The sequence below is a fragment of the Perna viridis genome, chromosome 6 (genome assembly GCF_037379345.1).
Source record: "Perna viridis isolate PV_CMFRI_1.1 ecotype Kerala chromosome 6, ASM3737934v1, whole genome shotgun sequence".
NCBI lineage: Eukaryota > Metazoa > Mollusca > Bivalvia > Mytilida > Mytilidae > Perna > Perna viridis.
The window spans coordinates 4762978-4786860 of record NC_142450.1 but is presented as its reverse complement, the minus strand read 5'-3'; the positions used below and the strand labels follow the sequence as shown (position 1 = coordinate 4786860).

Sequence of the window (23883 nt, the reverse complement as noted above, 5' to 3'; positions counted from 1 at the left end):
TATTATCTTTAAACAATCCTAATTTCGGGGATTTGATACATCGCATCTACCCAAAAGAATTTGAAATAAATGATACTACAGACACTGTAAAGTCAGCCTCATATCTTGATCTACACTTAGAAATCGATGGTAAAAGAAAACTCAAAATTGTCAACTTTCCTTTCATCTGTGGCAACATCTCTTCAGCGCCTGCGTATGGAGTGTTCATATCACTCATACGTTATGCCAGAGCTTCCCGAGACTACGCACACTTTTTGTATCGCGCTATAATTCTAACAAATAGGCTTTTGGAGAAGGGTTGTGTTGTACAAGATTGAAGTCATCACTACAAAAGTTTTATGGCCGTTATCATGAACTCGTGAACTCGTTATGGTATATCCATCTGCGCCATAAAAACTGATTTGTTCAAAGTGTCATAGTTTTCCTTTCCTCTTCGTTCACCCCGGACTTGACGTTTTATGAGCAACTCGGCGGGTATTTCTAGAAAAACAGAGGACGCTTACCCTACCGTTGCACCTGGTCCATGCTCCCAGTTTTTAGTGGCGTTCGAGTTGCTCATTTGCTTTTGTTTCTTTGTAGTTAATCTATGTTCTTTGTTGTGAATGTCTGTTTTCCATGTCTCGTCTTTGTCCCTGGATTACGTTCTTTTGATTATCGCTATGACCTTGGTTCGCTTAATTACTCTTTCATTAAATTTTGTTACATGGTATCAGAGAGGAAGATTTTCAAAGTTGTACACTTAAAAAAGGTAAAACATTTGTTTCAGAGGACATACCTCCTACAAAAGGCGGCGAATCATTTTGGCAATTTCAATTTCAGTCCGTCTTCTGATGGTAAACATATTACCCTGTATTCAAAATTTTGCTAAATTCAACGATTCATGAGTGATTTGCAAGAAACTGTATTTGAACCTTTGATCTATTTTTGATAACAGTAGCCATGTTTTCCGACGGTTGAAAAAGACAATAATTCAAACATCATTTATAATGCCGAACAATGTTACTCCCTTTTCAGAATTTGGCTAAACGCAACGGTTTTGAAGATATTTGCGAAATATTGCTGTCTCACCCCTATGTTATTTGTTTAGTAATGGATAGAAAAAAATGTTCTGGATATCTTTAGAAACAATCATGCTTAGTTTCATCCAAATCCATTCAGTAGTTTCAGAGGAGATGTTTGAGAAATTGTAAACGACGACGATGACAGACGCCAAGTGATGGCAATTGTTCACATGACCAACGGTGAGGGGAGCTGTAAACATATGATATCATCTATTAAAAAGCAAATATATGGACCAACGCTTCTTATCAATGAATTCAAACCGACCCAAACATAGCATCTGTAAACTAATCGTTTAACGCTAAACGTTGTCAAGTAGCATGCCATAACGTAAGCACCGCATGATATCCCAAAATATCAAGGACGCACAGTTTAGTAAGAGATATAAAAGAAGTAACTGCGGTTAAGTCTTGTGACATTTAGTTTAGTTAAATATTCGGAGAAAAATGTTTTGTATATGGTTTGCTTGTTTATCACTGCTCTCTCTCTATCTGTGTGTGTTTGTGAGGGTGTGATGTTTCAAGTAAAATACCAATGACTTATGATAAAAAAGAATAGAAACACAAAAATGTATATTGAAATATTAAGGCGTATTTTATCTTGTTGAGTTAGACAAATTAGATGCCTATATGTATATTCATTTACATTATGAAAAATTCAGAACAACGGCAAAGACTTTGTAGCCGTTAACGACTCTGAAAAAAGTGTTATGTCAAAAAAAAAAAAAAAAAAAAAAAAAAAAAAAATAGAATTTTGTCACTATCGCACCTGTGGCCGATTAATTCCAAACCCAAACCAACCTCACGCATTACTCGCCGTCTCCTGTACAAGGCATCTTTTGTGTTGAGAAGACCTTTTAAACTCTGATGAAAATGTTACTTTTTTCTCCAATGTTCATAAAAAGAATTTCGATTTCACCCCAAGCCTCACTGGTATCATATCCTTGAGAAATACATCAGAACTTGCCTAAGTCCATTGAAAGTCTAAATATCCAGGGCAGAAGACATATAACTTGACTACCGATGAGCGGACCGCCCTCTGCCATCTCAAGACGCACACAGACATTGTCATCAAAGCTGCAGAATAAGGTGGAGAATAAGCTGTAGTCGACTTGATTACTCAATGCTACATCTCGGAAGGGGAACTTCAACTTTCGGTTTCCAAATTATACAAACAATCGGAGCGAACAACACAAAAAATAACTAGTAAGTAGTTAAGGAATTCATTTCAACGTAAATAAACAATCAGAATCTCCTACAAGAGGGTAGCAATTTGAATGTATTTCAACCCAGAAAATTAGCTATCCTACTGATTACATTTCTAGTTTTTTCCATGACTTCTTTATACGTATTGTGGAGAACCAGCATACATACATAAAAGACACTACTCATGCTTTTAACAGTCATGATCTTTTTAGCCACAAAGTTCAGATTTCAAACTTCGTACTATAGATGTGACAGAACAATAATCCCAACAATAACACTTTGTAGGCATTGAAACCTTTCCTAGACAGAAAATTATTTTAAAACTGGCATCGTCTTAAGACTTGACGAACTTGTCCTTTCATTGTACCCTCAATACATTTTAATTTGATGGCACTTATTATAGCCAGTCTAATTGGGTGGCAATGGGAACCAAAATTGGACCCAGATTTGCTTTTCTATATTTCTACGCTACTTGGAGATGAAAATGTTCTCAGAGTTAATACGCCATGTAGAAGATTTTTAAAAATATCTATATGATGTCTTTGATGTTTTCTGCAAGAATACTGTGGATACCAATTCTCGTTGATTAGGGAAGAAACACAAATTCGAAGATCTTCGTGGTTTTGAGGTTTTCTGTATACACATCAATGGGAATTTCGTTTTCGTTGGGAACCAAATTTCGTGGTTTAAACAACCCGAGAAAACCACGAAAATTGGTACCCCACTAACGATAGTACTCTCACAGTAACAGCTTTTGATGTTTTTTCATGAACGTTCCTCGTACCATCCAGCCATCAAATAAATTATCATCATCATCTATAATTAGCCTTTTGTTTCTTGACATATATTGTAAAATCCAAGATGGTGAAATGTCAATATCAGTTTTTACAAACCTATGGATATCCTTCCTTACTTACATTATCAGTTTTGTCAACCTGTCATTCTGTCATGCAAAAATGAGAAGATAACTAGAAAATTTCGAACAATGACATCGGTTCCACTGGTTCATAGAATTGTGTCTTTGAAAAAGAAGGTGAGAAACACCAGTGACAGAGATCCTTTGTCTGTGACATACCATCATAACAATGTTGCTGAAAATAACATTTCTTCACAGCGACTGTTGCTTGAACTAGAGATCATATTTTTTTCTTGGATTGCCCATCTCTGCAATATGAATGTTACAACTCGCATTATTTAGTTCTCCTATACAAATTTTCACTGGTTTGCTTTATTTTTACTTGTAATTTTATTATTTTCATCTAGAACTTGACGAGCCTTCCCAAATTTGATCAAAATCAATGAGGGTCACCTTCTCACTATAGTCTGGTAAGACAAAGATCTGTCGTTCATCCTTAAGTACGTTTGCCCCATTACGAAGGCCTTATTTGCAGTAATTTACCACGTGTTATATGTAATTTATTTGTATTTCATTCCTTTTACATGTGGTTACTTTATTATTATTATTAATTACATTTATCTTCAGTTAAAACGATATCAAAAACGCGCAAGTCATAAAATATCCTAAGAATAGGATAAAAACACAATATCCACAAATTATAGATTTGGAAAATCACAAAGGTCCGTCGATGTTAGAAATCATTTTTAAAAGAAGGTCATAATACATCTATTTGCCATTGTACTTCTTTTTTTTTAATACAAAAAAATCGGTCGAAAAAGGTGAACTCCGTCCTGTATGACATTTACTTGTTTTCTTACGAGCTTTTGATATCTATTGGATTTTCGAAAAATGTGTCGGTGTATAGGTGATAACTTTGGTATAACGCTAGAAAAGAAGATCTCAATTATCCCATGATTCATTGTTCCAAGTGCATTCCCACATATATATGTAGAAGAGGTTATCTCAGGTCAGAATAATTGATTTTATATGTCCACGTTTGGTAGCGTATCAGCACTCAGACAATTTAAAAAAAAGAATAATGTTAGGAAACTAACCGTTTTGGAAAATCAATACAACTTTGATGATATAAGCGTTGATTTATTTTATCAATTCCAACTAAAAAAGTGATAATTGAATGTCCCATCCAACGTTGCTATCATTAGAATCTTTTATGGAAATAGAAAACGTAATGTTATATTCAGTCGATACATAAACCCATTTTCTTTATAATAACATAATGACAGGAGGCAAACTTTTATTTACGAATGCATTCTTAACAGAGACATAAAATCAAATTAAATCCACATTTCTCTTTAAAATAAATCTTCTGAACTCAAATCCTCCAACATAAATATATGGAATTTCAATATTTTGAATATCGATTATAAGCAAACAGGATTATATAAATATAAACGTTGATTTTTAGTAAAAAAAATCATCATTGTTTTTGAGTAAATCCAGCGATATAGAGATCAAATAATAGTCTTTCACGTAGAGAAAGCATTATTGAATGAGATTATATTATCAAATCGGTGGGGTTTTGACATTCATGTTTCTGATTTTTACTATTTTGCCTGATTCTTTGCCTGGCAACATTCCTGCAGCACCTGCGTATCACAACTCATACGTTATGCCAGAGCTTACCCAAACTACGCAGACTTTTTGTATCGCGCTAGAAGTCTATCAAATAGGCTTCTGAAACAGGGTTATGTTGCTACAAGATTGAAGTCATCACTACAGATGTTATATGAAAACTGATTTGTTCAACGTGTTATAGTTTTCCTGCCTCTATCGTCTACCCCGGACGTCTTGACTATGAGCGACTCGGCGGGTTTTCTAGAAAAGCGGAGGACGCATAATCTACCGGTGCACCTGGTCCATGCTCCCAGTTTTTAGTGGAGTCCGAGTTGCTCATTTGCTTTTGTTACTTTGTATGTATGATTTTGTCGTTGTTGTGTATGTATGTATGTTTTCCATGTCTGTTCTTGGATTACATTCTTTTGATTACAGCTCTAACCTTGGTTCCCTTGATTACGCTTACAAATACTTAGAGGTAATGCTTTCAAAGGTAGTGTCGTTTTATTAGTAACTGTTTCATTTACTTGGAAACAGAGGAAGAAAACCGAACATGGCATACAGGTCTACGTAAAAAAAATGCCTCAGACTGATTCTCCAAATCATAAGGCCTGATAAAATTACCAACACATTAAGTTATGGGAACGTACCAACCAAACACCCATTCCTGACACCATCAATAAGCGTAAATGGAGATGGAAAGGCCACATAGTCAGACGCACAGACATCGATATCCCCAAGGACTCTCTAGACTTTTGCCCCAAGGCAAAAGGACAAGGGGTAGACCAACAACCACATGAAGACGATCCATACAGGCGGAATTGAGAGCATGCCAATATACATGGGCAGATGCAAAGAGAGCAGCAAAAGACCGAACCAGATGGAAGACTGTTGTGGAGGCCCTATGCCCCTGTAGGGGTTAATGGGAATAGGTAAGGTCAGGTCGGGTTTTATTTACTGAATGCTAGAAAAATGTGACAAGACTTGTATTTAAATGGAAAGATATGTTATATTCATTTCCTTTGATTTTGCTTTTGTTTTAACATGACTGCTTTTTAATTGGTCTTTAGTTGTTCAGAATAACACGGATGTAATACCTCTAACTCTGAAAATTGATGTAGATATTCCCCAGTATCAAAATTAAACGATGAATGATAACACTACCATCATTTATGAAACAACCAATGTATTCAAGAGCCCATTATCCGTGTAGCCCTTAAAATGTTCTTATTTGGTACATGTGGAAATATCATAGTATTAGTATTTCTGTTAAATGTATGGAAGACACACCGATGGAAGTATATCCATATAGTTTGCTCACTTGCAATATCTGATCTTATTAGGAACATTTTAGCGTTTCCAAATATAATGCTTAGTATATATCCTATTTCCCCAGGGACAGCGTAAATTTATGTCTTTCGTATGGGCGTTTTCATTTGCGGCATCTGCGATGCTTGTTTGCTCAATGTCTATAGACAGATTCCTGACCATCGTTTTCCCTTTTATTTACAATTGCAACATGAACATATGACGAGTTACGTTATGATATTAACCTCTTGGTTTTTTTTTCGCAATCATTTCTATTCTGCATTTCTTAGGACTTGGATCAGCAAAGAACTTCTTTCTTTCCTGGTTCATAGTGTTTCGTCAATATCTCAAGCACCGACACACTCAACATAATAAATTCGTTCACATGGTTCGTACTTTTATTTACAATATTAATAAATGGTTCGGTGATGAATTGGATATTCAAAATACGTATAAACAGCGAAATACAGAAAATAATCAACGCTATCTTTTCTTGGCTAGCCTTAATATCAGTAATATGTTTGTAGTATATTCAATTTCACCAAACCATTTCAGCTTTCCTTAGAAACAGAATGAAATAAGTCCAAGTTACTTTGGTACTCACATGAGATTGATGTTAAATGCCGAATACAAACGTTCCAATGATTTGTGAGAGTTTTGTCCCTTACCATAGGCTTATCTCCTTTAATGGTGAATATTTTTGTTCTCTATTGCTACCGTCGTCAGTCACCGTACACGATATACATGTACAAACCCAACCAAAACGCGATAATATAACAGCGACACTACAAAAAAAAAGCAAATTTTAAACGCTTTCGTGTAGATTCACCTTATATACATGTGTTTTTACCCACAGCTTTTAATGTTTATCTTTGGCAAGGTATGACTGATGGGTTTCTTTGTGTGATCAAAGAGAAGTAATATAATTTTACACATAACTTCTGAATATACAATTTGATACGTGTAACCCCGTATATTGGTCCAGAAACTTGTTCAGATTTTTTATGGACTGCAAACACTTATTTGTATGAACTCTAATAAAACTTAAGTAATTTTGAGTCTATAAAGATCTTTCTGTGTAAGCTTGGTTTGCTTATTGTAATTTTTAAACTTATGGTGCAAGGTACAAGATTAAAGTCATCACTACAGACGTTTAATAGTCGTCATCATGAACTCGTTAAGGTACCCCAGACTAGACTATTTAAGAACAACTCGGCGGGTGTTTCTAGAAAAGTAGATGACGTTCACACTAAAGGGAAAATCTGGTTCATGACATTGCAGGAGCAAAGTAGGATTTTCACGACGCCGAACTGTGTAAAGCCAATGATGAATCATTCGATTGAATAAGACAGCAACAACTCGCCTTCCCCGTCTTTCGGAATGTCTGAGTTTGCACTATTTAGCATTTGGTACTGCAACAAACAAAACAATGACTTTTTTTTTTATTTCTCTCAAGTTTAGAGTTTGCTATGGAATTGTTAAAAAAAAAAACAAACAAAAAACAGAAAAGCAAACAAAAACAAATAAAAAAGCAAAAAAAAACAACAAAAAAAAAAAGAAAAGAAAAAAAAAAACAACAACAACAAAAACAAACAAACAAACAAACAAACAAACAAACAAACAAAAAACACACACTTCTAATAAAGTCCAACCTTATACCTATTATTGAAGAATGTAATACCCGTGATATTGTGCAGAAAAATAAATAAAAATATTAACATAAAAAATATGACTCATATAAAAGTATATCTTAATAAATATAATTAAGCGCTTTATTTCAACACTAAGAAAGAAGCCGTCATAAAAGGAATCAGTTTTGCAATAGAAAATATATAAAAAAAAGATAAAAGCAAAATACAAAAAAAACAAAAAAAAACAAAAAAAAAAAACATCAAAGGCACGTAAATTTCACGTGATATGCAAGCTTTGAAATACGCAGATTTTTCGTAAAATTACCTCCTTGTTATGTTCGTGTGACACTTGTAAATGCTAGATCAAATGAGCTTTACTTTAATTTCATAACAAAGGAAAGATAGGTAACTCTGATTTAATTTATGGAAAAGCCCAGACGGACATATTTTAATTTTTTGTTTGATATGAATCCTTATATTCCATCTGTGTATTTTTTTCTTTATTTCAATTTTACGTTTTGTTGTATATTTGTAATATAGTTGTTGTACAGTGCAATAACATGTTTGCTTTGTATGTTCTTGATGTACTGATGTACATCAAATTAGAATTTCTGTCGTTGAATGTCAAAGGTAAGGGAGATTGTTTGAAGAAACAGTCTATGCTTGATTGGTTGACGAGATCGAGGCCAGATGTAATATTTTTATAATATAAAAGTAATAAATGACTCACAATTGCTCAGCTTCTCAAAACGCACGAAAATCAGAATGGGGAGGGACAATTTATTTTGGACGTGGTACAATCAACAGTAGAGGCGTTGCAATATTGTCTGATAGTATGTTTGACTATTAACTTGAAGAAAAGATAATTCTGGCAGATAACTTTTGCTGAAAATACAAGTTGATGGTGCTTCCTTGTTGCTCATCAACTTTTACGCACCGATTAAAAATTACGTAAATGATCAGATAGCATAACTTGTAAAAGATCGACTACTATTGCTAAATAAACTAGATTTAAATATTTATGCAGGAGACTTTAATACGGTTTTTGATCCTTTATTAGATAAAAAGGTGGTACTCTAATCAATCTGCTAGAAAAATGAATTACAAGTTACTTGATTTCCTTTATGAATTCGGTGTTCAAGATGTTTGGAGATCACATTCATCCAGATAAAAAGAAGTTCACCTGGCGCCAATAAACTCCACCAATTCAATGACATCTTGACTTTTTGTTGATCTATGAACTCGTGCTTGCTTGTGTAGATAAGGTTTAAATCTCAATCAAAACTGATCACAGTAAAACTTACATTACACTTGCTGGTAATCAATTTAACTCTAGCGGAGCCCATTTTATGGAAATTTAAATCAAACCTTTAAACCGTGAAATTTACCCTCCTTTGATGTGTTTTTCTTTTTATCTTCTATTTCTTTTCATTTTTTATTTTACATTCCAAAATGATTCCTTACGGATATGTCAAACTTAGTAAGAAAGTTATTACTGACTGTAACGCTAAGTATGAACACGTTCTTGGTCAAAATTTGAAATATGACACTATTAAATGTGAAATCAGTAGTGCGATAATTAAGTTCTCTAAACAAAAAGCAAGAATAGTCACGAATATGAACAGAAATTATACAAAAAAAAACAAAAAAAACAAACAAACAAACAAACAAACAAACAAACAAAGATGAGCTAGAAGAAATAATGGACAGACGAACGAGGGGTCAGTTGTGCTCCTGCTGTACATCATGACAGTTACGAAAAAAAGAGCGAACACTTTCGTACGCTTGAAAAGCGCAATTATTAAAATAACTGTATTACTAAGCTTTGTACTGGGGACAAATATGTTACCACCCAAAATGAAATTCTAGCGGAAGAAGAAGTAAACTGCTTTCCTAAATTGTACAAATATAACTATGCAGAGAATGTTTTCTGTAGGACCGAAAACGCAAAATTGAAATGTAAGGAAAACGTAACAATAGATGAATGTTCCAGGCACAGATGGTCCAACAGTCGAGTTTTACAAATTCTTTTGCACCGATATCACTGAATGTATCATAGAATATTCCTTCACAGTGGGGCAACTTTCTATTGATCAGAGACGTGGTATTTTATAACTGAAACCAAATACAGATAAATATTGTACTCTTTTAGGAACCTTGTGTCCTTTCCTTCTTTTAAATGTTGACTATAAGATACTCGCAAAAGTAATTGCTGAAAGGATGAAACCCCATCTGTCTGACATTATCAATTCTGGCTATATTGCCAATAGATGTATTAGTGAGAATTTGAGATTAATTGCGGACGTTATATGGTATACAAATCTATGGATGTAGAGTAAGCTAAAATTTGTCTTAAAATATTGGTGATTTCAGAAAGATTTCAGGTTTAAAAGTCAACTCATCAAAGACAGAGACTATTTTGATTGGTAGAGACAAATTGCATAAAGATGGCCCTTTACAAATTTAATGGGAAAATACGCGTGGTATTTAATTTGACACCATGACGAATGTCAACTTAAAAACCTTGATAATTGTATTGATAGAATGGAAAATGTACTAAAACAATTGGCAGGGGAGACCATTTCACTAATTAGTACAGTTACAATGTTGTTCCATCTGAAAATGTACAATCCTGCTACATAACAAAGATTCAAAATATTATTCAGAAATTTCTATCGTTGAATAGACCAATAAAACGAAAAGCCATTCAGCAATAGATCAATGATGGAGGATTGAAAACACCTAATTTTGAACACCAAATGATTGCTCTGAGAATTATACGGGTCAAAAGTTTTATGTCATATTCCGAAGCGAAAAGGAAACAAGTCGCATATGTTTCTTTTCAGATTTTTTTCAATTCAAAAGATATTTTTTACGGTAGATTTTGGAGACGCTGTCCTAAATGTCCTTTCTGACTATTTTAAAATTATCAAACCATGTTCCATCACTTAAAATGATATAGTTGACTACAACGATGACGAACAACATTGTACCATATCAAAATGTGGTATTAAAAATTGCAAAACACGCAACATTCTTATAACCGACCCTTACTTCTCCAGTTCCCTTAAAAACAAAACCTTACATACAAGAAGTCACGATGACTTAAGTTGCAAATCAACAAACTTAATATATGGATTAGAATGCAACTTATGTGGTTTAATATATGTCGGAGAAACGCAAGAACGATTAAATAAAAGAATGTGCGGTCATCGTTCGGGAATTAACACCACCAAATTCCCGACAATGTATCAACATTTAATCGACAAGATCATTCAATCCTCTCCATGAAAGTTCGTATTTTAGAAAAAATTTACCATCCTACGAACAGTCCCGTTCTAAGTAAAAACTATCGTAGGGAAAGAGAGGTGTACTGGATACGCAGACTAGGTATTGCAATACCTTACGGATGCTATGACAACATCAAAAGTATAGGAAAACTTTCAAGCCAATATAACAATAGCATAAATGTGATGAATTTAGTTGACAAAAATCCAAGACGGGAAAGGAGTCATGGCCATCGCCACTATACGTCACCTAAGTTACATGATGTCTCCATAGAGGGTCTCCTTCCTTTCATACAAAAACCTCTTGGACTTCATCACATTAGAACCAAACTTTATTCTATACCTCTCACTCTACTACACTCCCTTTACAAAACAAGTCTTGACACTCCTGTTTCTGACCCCACCTCATCATTATACAGACTTGTTGCCATCATTTTGGATATTGGTTTCCACAGACTCTTTAAACCAGTTTGTGTGAAAAGTCAAGATGAAGAAAAACGATCATTTCTTCCACTACCTTTGTCAACAAAGGTATACATGCAATTAATTTGGCTAACATCCTACATCACAAAAACGTTACCAACAAAATTCCCCCATATTTCAAAGACAAATCCATACCAATTATTTCATATTCCTATACTTCACCCATTGCATCCAAAATTTTCAATTATAAAAGGCTGTTGCAGAACCTCGAGATTGAGGACTTCAAGGTTAAACCACCTGACTGTTCTTGCAAAACCTCTCCATTCAAATATGGTCCTTCTGGTCACGTCGTTACGGGAGATTTAACCATTATCGAAAATGAATCTCTGCGTAATATCATTTCTAAAGGTCCCAAGTACCGTGAACCACGCTCCGTAAATTGGAATTATAACTTTAAAGTTCTTATGGATGCCATGGAGGACTATGCAAGAAAATGGATAAAACGAGAACAAGAAGACATTGATTCTCTGTCAGAGTGGTTAAAAACCGTGAGGTCTTTAATTTTGAAACGAATGAAAGTTTTAAGTAGGTCAATGAGTGCCAAGGCTACATCAGTTTTCAAAGACCCCGATGTAGCAAAAACATTGTCTACTATACATGACAAAAATGTTGTCATACCAGCAGACAAAGCCCAAAACAACATTGTTTTTGACTGCAAAACGTTTTATATCCAATGTTTATTATCAGAGGTAGACGTAGAAAGTAATAGCAGTGATAAGACCTACACTGCTACCACTCTCTCCAAAGAAGAGATTGTGGAAAACCATAAATCTGTGCTATCCTCTTTTGGTCTCTCTGCCAAGGACAATGATTGTGATTTACCGTCTATGTACTGGATTCCTAAACTTCACAAGAATCCATACAAACAACGTTTCATAGCTGGATCTGCAAAATGTATCACCAAACCTCTCTCAAAATTTTTAACTTCTATACTCGCAACTGTCAAAGAGGGTCTGCAGTCCTACCACAACACTTGTTACTCCCGTAGTGGTATTAATTCAATGTGAATCCCTTGGAGACAATCAGTTCAAGACTATTCTCTGTATATAGTAGCATTAAAACCTATGATTTTTCAACACTGTATACTTCTATTCCCCATACTCAGTTAAAATCCCGACTTAAAAACATTATACATCGTTGTTTTTCCAAAAAAGATGGTACACCTAGATACAAATATATAGTTCTTGGTAGAGATTCCTCATACTTTGTAAGAAATAATTCCAAATCATCTTCCAAATATACAGAGGAAGATGTTTACAAAATGCTGGAATTTTTAATTGACAACATATTTGTCCAGTGTGGTGGACGTGTTTTTTTAACAAACGGTCGGCATTCTAATGGGAACACAATGTGCTCCTTTACTTGCTGACCTATTCCTTCACTCTTATGAGGCTGACTTTATAGCTGATCTGATCAGAAAGAAAGAATATCGTTTGGCTAGATCCTTCAATCTCAGTTTCCGCTATATGGATGACGTATTATCTTTAAACAATCCTAATTTCGGGGATTTGATACATCGCATCTACCCAAAAGAACTTGAGATAAAGGATACTACAGACACTGTGAAGTCAGCCTTATATCTTGACATACACTTAGAAATCGATGGTAAAGGAAAACTATTGACCAAACTTTACGACAAACGTGATGACTTTTCATTCAGAATTGTCAACTTTCCTTTCATCTGTGGGAACATTCCTTCGGCTCCTGCGTATGGAGTATTCATATCACAACTCATACGTTATGTCAGAGCTTGCCGAAACTACGCAGACTTTTTGTATCGCGCTAGAACTCTAACAAATAGGCTTCTGGAACAGGGTTATGTTGATACAAGATTGAAGGCATCACTACAGAAGTTTTATGGTCGTTATCATGAACTCGTGGATCGTTATTGTGTATCCATCAGCACCGTGAAAACTGATTTATTCAACGGGTCATAGTTTTCCTGCCCTCGTTTGTCTTCCCCGGACTTGACATTTTATGAGCAACTCGGCGGGTGTTTCTAGAAAAGCAGAGGACGCTTACCTCACCGGTGCACCTGGTCCATGCTCCCAGTTTTTAGTTGAGTCCGAGTTGCTCATTTACTTTTGTTACTTTGTATGTATGATTTTAGTTACTTTATGATCTTTGTTGTGTATGTCTGTTTTCCATGTCTGGTCTTTGTCCCTGGATTACATTCTTTTGATTACCGCTGTAACCTTGGTTCCCTTGATTACTGTTTTCTTTAGATATGCTTATAGCATGGAATAAGACAAATGTATGAAAGTTCGTTTGAAGTCAGAAAGAAATTTATATGGTACATGTACAATCAATATATTAAAATAACGAAGAGCGTTTCTTCAAACATTGGCACAATTAGGATATTCGACTTATAAATGTTATAAAATGTTATAAAAGACAGTGATACTGGAGAATTCCTTTCACATACCTCTCTAAATTAACAAAAAAAATCAGGAAAACTCCTTTTCAGATAATTGATCCGTAAGAGCAGTTATTCTGCATTCTTTGAAAATTTTACTTTTAGAAGATTATGTCGCGGTTGAAAGCAGTTCTTTCAAAATTGTGTTATCATGAAAATTTTCATGAAAACAAAATATTGCCAAAATATTGCTGAGAAAATTTTGTCTTCGATATATTCGTAATATGTTGTTAATTGATGAAAAAAGTTGCTCCCGCAGTTGAAGAGAAGTGGGAAGAAATTTTCAAAGTTCAAATTGACAGGCACACATGGGAGAAAATTGCCTTTTGAATGCAAGATCGAAAGTCGTCGTCAGTCTTTCAATACCAGGTATTGCAGAGAATAGCCGCGCAAAATTATTTTTTTACAGAAGTTAGGATACATCGCCGATACCAAGTGTGAAAAATGTAACAAAGTAAAAACTATTGAGCATAAATACTTTATATGCGTATAATCAAAACCTTTTTGGGACATTATTGAAAAGTGGAGGACAAAGATGTTTGATCATACTTAGAAGGTATCATTAGATAAAGTAATATTTGGTAGTATTATGCAAAACATCAAGGAAGTTATTAATTTATGTACTCTCTTAGCAAAATACTTCATCAATTGTATGTCTTTGAATAATTCCTGGCGGAACATTTGTTTTCCTTCATTTTTAGTTTACTAAAGAGGAAATTAATATTTTATGAATATGTGTACCTTTCAGGAGATAAATTGAACCTTCGGATAAGAATTGTGTCTATTAATGAATAATCTATCCAAAGAGTGAATATTATTATCTAAAAGTCGTTTTGAATTATCATTATAATAGTGTTTGCACAGTTTTTTGCATCTATATTAAACATGGAATGATAACAGGACTATATTTATGTAATTTGAATATTATTTCGTTAATATACAAATGCACTGTTGAAAACTAAAAATAATGTAATTTAAAAAAAAAACTTCCCTGCGACAGGTTCTGTAAGTGCCTGATTCAAATGTGCTTTAAGTAAATTATTACGTCAAAAAATTGTGTGCAAAATTAATGGGGAAATGATATAACGAGCATAGTTATTGTATATATGTCAAAAGAAAAACTGTCAGCCCAAGCCCATTCATTTGTCTTCTATGAACGACGAGGAAACCCCCAACACCACAGGGCAGGCTGCAGCTGTCCCCAAACATCATTATACATAGATACAGCGAACATTTTTCCCAAAATACTTAAGTAACATGAAAATAAACTAATGGTAAAAATGAAAAACGACAAACACAGGCCAAAAATTCCTGACTTGGGACAGGCGCAAGAATGCAGCGGGGTTAAAGTACTTCGGCTTCATCACAACCTTCCCCCATCAAATCTAGTCATTGTGGGAAAAAATTACACAATTAATATAAACACACCTAAAATCAGTTGAAAAAGGTTTGAGTCCCTTGTTTCAACGGAAAGCTAAAGAAACTGAATATAAATAGCACGAATGTAGAAACTAATGACTAGTAGCAGTTAACGGACATATGAGCTCCAGACCCAAAAATATGCCCCCATGTAAAATATATCCTATTTCATTCATTGCGGGGTTGAGAATGACGGTACAAAATGTATTTAATTTCTGTGTAATGGCCATATTCATGAATCAATGTTTATACTAATAAAATGCTCTCCTTAACGATTTGACAATAATATAGTTTCCTGCTCTTTATCATACATGTACAAAATGACTAGACCTCGAGATTAAACTTTAAATCTGAATAATTAGTACTTAGGCATGTCCTTTCACATATCGTTTCACATATTTCATCACCCTGTTAATTAAAAAGATCGAATGTTTTGTTTTTAAGGACAAGCGAATAGAAATAAATCTACAAGCACAATGCCGTTTATCGTCGCTTATTTTTTATGCTTACACAAGACAAATTGCCAATAATTTTGTGTTTAGTAAAGGTTGAAAAGAAAACAAAATATTAATATCTCTGCCGAAGAACTAAAATGGTTAAAAAAAATTAAGCGAATCAAACAAAAACAAACACTGATGAAACTGAAGAATGTTAATTACTTAGAATATACTCATTTGCAAGATGACGAGTGACATTGGTGAAGCAGGACACTTTTGATGTCACGCCAAGTTTTTTTGGGTGTTCATATTGCTAGCGCTTTAGTATTTTTTTGTTACTTTCTTCTTTTCCTATCTTCTTTTTTATAAGTAATTTATTTTATTCGATTAATTACATTGCTTGTTGAAATGGTCTTTGTATCCTGTTTTAACTCCGGGTTATGAACTTGGATTTCGACGTATTAAAATTAAACTACCCTATTCTTCAAACAGCGGTATTTTTGTCGGTTTTCAGTATTGTACGCGGTAAGTAACTACGAAAAGTTTAAAGCATAGATTATATTATTTCAAAGCAACGCTGCAACCCTCGATGTAGATATTGATTTGCATGAGATAGACAATGAATATGAGCCGTTTAAACTTGTGATAATCCATAAATCAATATAAATATATAAATATTTATATATTGTATATTTAAGTGCCATTCTGTGTAAGAATCAGGCAATGGATGACACATCACTTTCCCTAATTTATTCATTTTTGCCTAAAATATATTCAATACATCTACAAAACAACCAAAATGCTATTTAAGTTTATCCTGAAGCATCTCTGACGTACATATTATTTGATTGCTTATATAAGGAAAAAGCGCGGTAAAATTTTCCCTCCATGTTTCCGTAGTTTATTTCAACTAAATTTGCCCTATATAAAAAAGGCAAATTATACAAACACTTTGATGATCATTCTGGTGGTTAAAAGGTTTAATTAATTGGTTAATGCAATAAAATATTTGCGTTTTTTTTCCTTCATGTGTGACACCCGATTTTTAGACGGAGAAGTACTTAAAAACAACGACATTAATTACGAGAAGTCTAGCATATACACGTAATAACCTTGGACATTTTTCCAAACCAAGCTTCCTGTTCATTTTTATTACAAAGAATACGGTAGAACTAACGACGCGTAGTACATTATTTTGGAGTTCAAATAATACTTTCAAAATTACAGGATCATAGATTTAGTATCTTGATGCAAACATATTTTTAATTTAATGTCATAAGGTCAGTATAATAATCAGATGTAGAAAAGTAATACGTATTCATTGTTACTGTAGAGATATACTTTGAAGTTAGCGATAAACATATGTGTAAATTAAACATCAACTTCAATATCTTAAACGTGAACAATGTAAATATTGACACTATAATAACGAGCATTGCATGCGAGGCTAACGATAGACTTTCAGTCAAACCGGAATTAAGTATCAGACAGGCCTATAGAAATATGTCAGGGAAGTAAATTAAAAAAAAATAAAATAAAAATAATTATTTACAGTATCTAGATTCAGTACGCTGAATTAAAAATAAAAACAAAAACAAAAAAACAACCGTTTACTTATCCTATCTCAGTTATCGTCCTTTTGAATGATGTCAGTAAAATAAAGTTCAGTACAGTACCTATATGGAATAAACTTCCCATTTTATGGGGCAATGGGGCATGGGGAATGGGAGATGGGGCTATGCGAATGGGGTTATGGGGGATTACTAGAGTAATGGACTTAATGCGGCAATGTGGAATGGGGGATGGGGCAAGTGGGAAGTTTATCCCATACAGGGACTGTATTACTAGAGTAATGGACTTATTTATTGATCCTAAACTTTAACGTAAATTACAATAAATATATATACCAATATCTATATTCATAATGGTTTTAATAGTTTTATCACTGCATATGTTAATTTGGAATTGTTCATTGTGTGAAATCGTACTATTAATTGTAGTAGTTCAATAATCAATACGGTGTATTACTTACATAATATATTGCACTATGCACAGCAATAAAACGCTCACTGAATAGCACTAACAAAGCAGGTCTATGATAGAAAAACAAATTATTCATTTAAGATATCCTGGTCGATATTTGATACACAAAAGAGTTTTAGTCCAAATGTATACATATATTAAATACACAATTCAATTAAACATTATAACGGTACTACCTACTTAACAAAGGATGTATCAATGTATCCGTACCAACAATCGAATGATAGCAAAGTGTCTGCACTTCCAATTATTTGTTATCATATTTCATTTTGTAGGGTCCATACATAAATGTATCTTGTTTATTGTAGGTTAGTTTCCTCGGTCAAAGAAATAATTGGAGTAATTACAAAAGACACAAGTAAAGCATTTCATTAAAAGAAGTTAACAAATAACAATGGAAGAAGAAGCAACTTTTTTCCCCATCGTTAATGTTACAAACTCCAATGTGACTGGTGTTAGAAAACCGAAGCCACAACTGGCGGTCGCTGTTGTCATGTTTTTATTTGGAGCCATTGGGAATATAATAGCTCTTTTATTCCTTTTTTCGTCACGAAAAAGGCACAAATGGAAGCCATTCTTTCGTCTAGTAGGATCGCTAGCATTGACAGATCTGACTGGCAATATTTTGGTGTTTCCTGTTATCATGCACAGCTCAGCATCGAACTACACATTCGTTTTCCCATCTGGACTTTGTGAATTTATGTCGTTTGTATGGGCATTTTCATTTATGGCATCTGCAATGCTAGTATGTTCGATGTCCATTGACAGATTTTTAGCCATTGCGTTTCCGTTTATTTACAATACAAACACGAAGATACGACGTGTTAATATTATGATATGTACTGCTTGGTTGGCATCGACATTCATTTCTATCCTGCATATTTGTGGACTTGGCTCGGCAAAGAACTTTTTCCCGGGTTCATGGTGCTTCCTCAACTTTACAAGCAAGGACGATCTGAATAAAATTAATACCTACATCTACGCCATATCTGGAATGCTTGTATTGTTCTGTACATTATTCCTGAACATTTCTGTTATGATATGGATATGCAGAGGCCACATGCAAGCCAAACGAAAAAGGAGAAATATATTTGTAATCGTTCTTTTACTTTGTCTTGTCTTCCTTCTTGCAATGACTTGGACACCACTGATGGTAAGTCGTATATCAATTCTCCTTACAAACAGATATATAAAATCATAAAATAAATAAAAGATGAAACCGTCTAGAATCAACACAGGATACGACTTGAACTCGTTGTCTTGTCTTTATTTTGCACTAATTTGGACACTCTTGATGTTAAAGGGGGGATGATGACGAAAATACAAACTTAAGACCTATGGGAGGCCTTGAGCTGACATTTTTCGTCTCGCGGAGTCAATGCGGTATACGACTTGAACATATCCGCATGTTTCCTGATTTATCCGGTATATCTATAAAATATTGTATATTGTAAAAAAAACAAAAAAAAAACAAAAAAAAAACCAGTAAAATGCAACTAAATTTAAATCTTCATGTACAACGTATAGCTTTCCACATTATTTACGTCCTGATCAATCAACACCTTTATAGTGGCTTTTACTTTTTTACCATTAGTATACAATAGGTTACATATTCGATAGAAAACGAGACTTTAGTCCTTTTTTGATTTTTTTCAATTAAGTAAAACTTATTTATGCGTGTGATAACGCAAAGTATGTGTCATGGTAAGACAATTTAGATCATGTAACCATATATCATACTTATCCCTGAAATAGCGGAAAAAATATCCGATAATGCGCATTCATGCATTTGTGACAAGCAAACAAGGATAACCATGGCATCTATCGATACTGTTCTTTTTTAAAGGATGGATTTTGTAAAGAAAATTTACCTAGAATTTAGATTTGATTATATTTTGCGTAAAATGTTATTACATGACGAGCGAGCGCAACAAGTTGTCACCACGGATGTAGAACGAAAGGAAAAGAAAGAGAATAATTTGTTAACTCAAGTACCTTAATTGTGATGATTGGTTCCCTTTTTTTACTTTGAATTGAGGAACATCTAGATTTAACAAATGCAGAACTTGTTCCGAGCCCGACTTAAATTTGTTTGTTTGTTGGGGTTTAATGTCCGAGCAGCAATATTTCAGCTATATTCAGACAATGAACATGAAATTGATGATAAAATGAACATGAAATTGATGATAAAATGAACATGAAATGATGATGAAATGAAAAAAGGATGGGACACAAGGACAATGGGGTCGACAAATTTTGATTGCCACTGGAAATAGGGAGAGGTGGGTAGGGTCGGGCAATTTAGCCTCCTGCGGCGGAGCCCTATGGTTCCTACTCCGGAAGAATACCACAGTAGGGTTCTTTAACGTGCGAAGAACGTGGCATCTTCCCCAACACGGTGCACCACTATGGTTTGCGGTCAGGTTTTCCGTATTATAGCTTGACAACCCAGCATGTAACACACCAGGGGAACCCCATTCCACCACCTGGGTCACACATCCCAGTTGCTCTGTGGGCATCGCGCCCTAGCCACCGGCTAGGGTTCTGAGCACTATTTAGTCACCTTTTACGACAAGCTTAGCGCTGCTGCAGGCCTATTCTTTTAACACCCGGACCTGCACGGGGACCGACTTAAATAATAATGCGTTCTTGTCACGTGTAGGTATATTGTAAATATTCACTATTTTCTTCTCTCCTTTTTGTTGCTATTTTCAACATAAAATTCAAACTGTGTGAACAGCGCATTGATATATAATACATGTTGTCATATTTTGTGACGTTTTGGTGTGCAAAAGTCCGAGAATAAATTACTGAATTTATTACACAGTGTGTGGATTACCGAAAATCATAAACACTGGGGTCATTAAGAAAATCACTGCTATAAAATATATTAGATAAAAAAAAATTCGATAGTTATGAAGAAAGTCAGCAGTTCACTATTTGCAGTTTCAGTTTTGGATGAACCAGTCATAAAACAATGAATTTTTTATGCATCTACACGTTAAATGGAAAAATATGTATTGTAAATCAATCTTGCAAGTGAATATAAATCTAGGGTCTTCAACATACAATTATATATGGTTTGTAAAAAGTTTATTTCAATCCATAGATGGCATTGTTCTGATTTATCGCCAGAATTTTGGTTCCCTTGATTACTAAACAGACACTTTAAAAATAACATTTCAATCAATTTCAATTTTGTTTAATCTTGTAAACAAAAAACCTGTCCAAATCAAACAATTTTAGAGCAGAAGGCGTGTGGCTTAAATGTATTCTCTATAATTATCTCAATACAAATAATGAACATGAGACATACTTAATGTTTTTTTATTGTTTTAATTTGCAGTACCAGATGTTGAAAAGTGCAAGTTCTGCTAATCCAAAAGACGGAAAGAATGAATTGTTAGCTGTTAGGATGGCCCTTATCAACAGTATCGTTAATCCCTGGCTTTACATAATGCTCCGTCGAGAAAATTTCATTGCATTGTACAGATTTTGTAGGGGAAAGAAGTACAAATCGAAATCAGCATCAAAATCTGGTGGCTTGAGTTCTTCAAATGACAAAGTAGAAAGGACAGTTATGAGTAGTATATAATAGAAATATATGATGCTTGTATCTTGACTTGATCTATACATCGATGACAAAATAAATTGTCGTAGATTATGTTTGAAAATGACAATAATGACGTTTTTGTCTGTGAAATCTTCTACAAAAGATTCTCCCTGTTAAAGACAAACGGGAGCAGTTAGCACAAAACAGGATAAATTTTTGCTCATTTTTTTCCTTTGTATAAAGCCCTGTTTATTATAGATTCAATACATTGTGTGTATATACATATTATACATATATGTAAAAAATTAACCTTTGTTTTTTTCGATACTTAAAAATTTCATATTATAACTACCAAAAAAATGTATAGCACATTTTATAGCTATTGATTTTGAATGGGTAATGACGTCATACCTGTATACTTTTGATCAAGGTTTACAACAACCACTACTACAAAATAGCCTTTTTTATCACTTCCAAAGATCCTTTTGATGACTCAATAGCACGCTCAATAATATATTTAAGGGATGAGATATGAAATTATATTATTCGTCAGATAGAATTCTAGATTTGTTTTTGGTTAACATGAAATATTCTGGTATACCACCCTTCCTCCATGAATACCACCCTTCCGTCAATAATACTACCCGCTCCAACCCGAAATTTTCTTATCATTTCCGTTCTGTTCTCCGCTTTTTGAACGACACTATTAAATTATGAAAAAAAATCAGTTTTATATTGGTCAGTTAGGAAACGAATAAAGGGGGCGCTACGAAAAGTGAGATATTTCAGTTTCTATTAATGGACCGTGCATCAGATCGTTTTGAGAATTTAACCTAACACGAACTTAATGATATTTGATATAATGATAACGGATCATAGTTTTCCTTCCCTCGTTTGTCTACCCCGGACTTGACTTTTTATGAGCAACTCGGCGGGTGTTTCTAGAAAAGCAGAGGACGCTTACCTCACCGGTGCACCTGGTCCATGCTCCCAGTTTTTTATGGAGTCCGAGTTGCTCATTTACTTTTCTTACTTTGTATGTATGATTTTAGTTACTTTATGATCTTTGTTGTGTATGTCTGTTTTCCATGTCTGGTCTTTGTCCCTGGATTACATTCTTTTGATTACCGCTATAACCTTGGTTCCCTTGATTCCTCTTGTACAATATAACACATACTACATGCAATTGAGGGTCATATACTAGGTCATCGTACTTAGGAAATAATATTACTCTCGACTTCGTCTCAGGCTTAATCTAGTGGTTTATTTATATAGTTATAAATGTTTTCCTATTCAATACAATAGAAATTACAGTGACTTGCCTACAGCCATGACACTCTTTTGTTACCAATCTGATGAACAATGCAAAGGATTGACAAAGCTATTGGGACATTTAAACTGACCAGTTGCTATTGTAAGAGATGATGAATAGGTAGCCAGTCACCCATGAAAATTTACCTGGTCAGGTGTGAGGCAGCTAATGCTTACTATGTTTCACATCATATGGAATTTTCTCAACTTGTGAATACTACTCACAATGTATTTTGAGAGAAATTTGTGCCTTTTTTTTTACATAATTGGTATTTTTTGTTGTTTAGTTATTGCATTTAGCAATTGATAGAGACATATTCATTGTATTTTTTGTACTTGCTAACACAGAAAAAGTACTAATATGGAAAAGCTCTTAAACCTACAGGTCCCCAAGTGTATAGCAAATTGGAAATGGCAAAAGTAAAATACTTTCATGGAATGAATAATAACTTTAAATTACAATGTTATGCTTCTACTTATTTGAATTGTCACATCTCAAAGCTGAATCCACTGAATACTGTTTTTTCAAATATATGCATTGAAATATACTCCTTCAAAGTATCTGCTTTAATAATAGTTCGGATTCTTGAAGTCCTTGCACACGTTTTCGTATTATTTAAAATATACATGTACAAAATGTATTTATAGTTCTGATGAAATTTAATGCACATCAGCCATAAGTATAATTCCAATAAAATCATTTTTCATATAAAACACTCAAATCAGAGCTGTAAATCATAGCACTTAATCCAGAACAACAATTACAATGAAAATAAAACTAAGAAATATTCTCCATATAATTCCAGTTACATGTGTATCATTGCACGTAATCCCAAGCTGTACTTCCAACAAAAAATAAAAGCAATCAGGCACGTAGCTTAGGCCAAATTGTAGTGTAGGCAAAATTACGGCAGGGGGTCGGGGGACAGATCCAGGGCAGAGGTAAGGGGTCCAGGAGGGCGAAGCCCCCCCCCCCCGAAGCTCCGCGGAGATAGCGTTTTAGAGCATCATTTACGCCTCTCCTGGATGTATTTTGTCTTGAAAAAAAACTTAAGTGCAGGCAAAAGCTTTTTTGCCTAGCGGCAGCTACGCGCCTGGTAATTATTGCATATATTAATATAAACCATTATCATAAAAACAGAATTGCTCATTTAAATTTCTTGAAATATGATCAACTGAATCATCTTATGACCTAATAAATTTTTGATTTTAGTTATGCTTCTATTATAATTAAATAACTCAACTATAGGTTTTGGTG

The 23883-nt window shown here is 34.1% G+C and overlaps 1 protein-coding gene and 1 long non-coding RNA gene across 2 annotated transcripts; one reads left to right on the top strand and one right to left on the bottom strand.

The window, feature by feature from the left end:
• Positions 1–1574: 1574 nt before the first annotated feature.
• Positions 1575–17931, bottom strand: LOC148613302 (uncharacterized). The gene is made up of 3 exons (XR_015923333.1): positions 17751–17931; positions 6650–6830; positions 1575–3428 (listed from the first exon to the last, which is right to left on the bottom strand). It is a non-coding gene; the product is annotated as an uncharacterized LOC148613302 (long non-coding RNA).
• Positions 16845–23225, top strand: LOC148613301 (prostaglandin E2 receptor EP3 subtype-like). Its single transcript, XM_088586622.1, has 3 exons — positions 16845–16998; positions 18070–18914; positions 21108–23225. Exons 2-3 carry the CDS (start codon positions 18156–18158, stop codon positions 21354–21356), a joined length of 1008 nt encoding a protein of 335 aa, XP_088442748.1. The 5' UTR covers positions 16845–16998; positions 18070–18155; the 3' UTR covers positions 21357–23225.
• Positions 23226–23883: the final 658 nt, after the last annotated feature.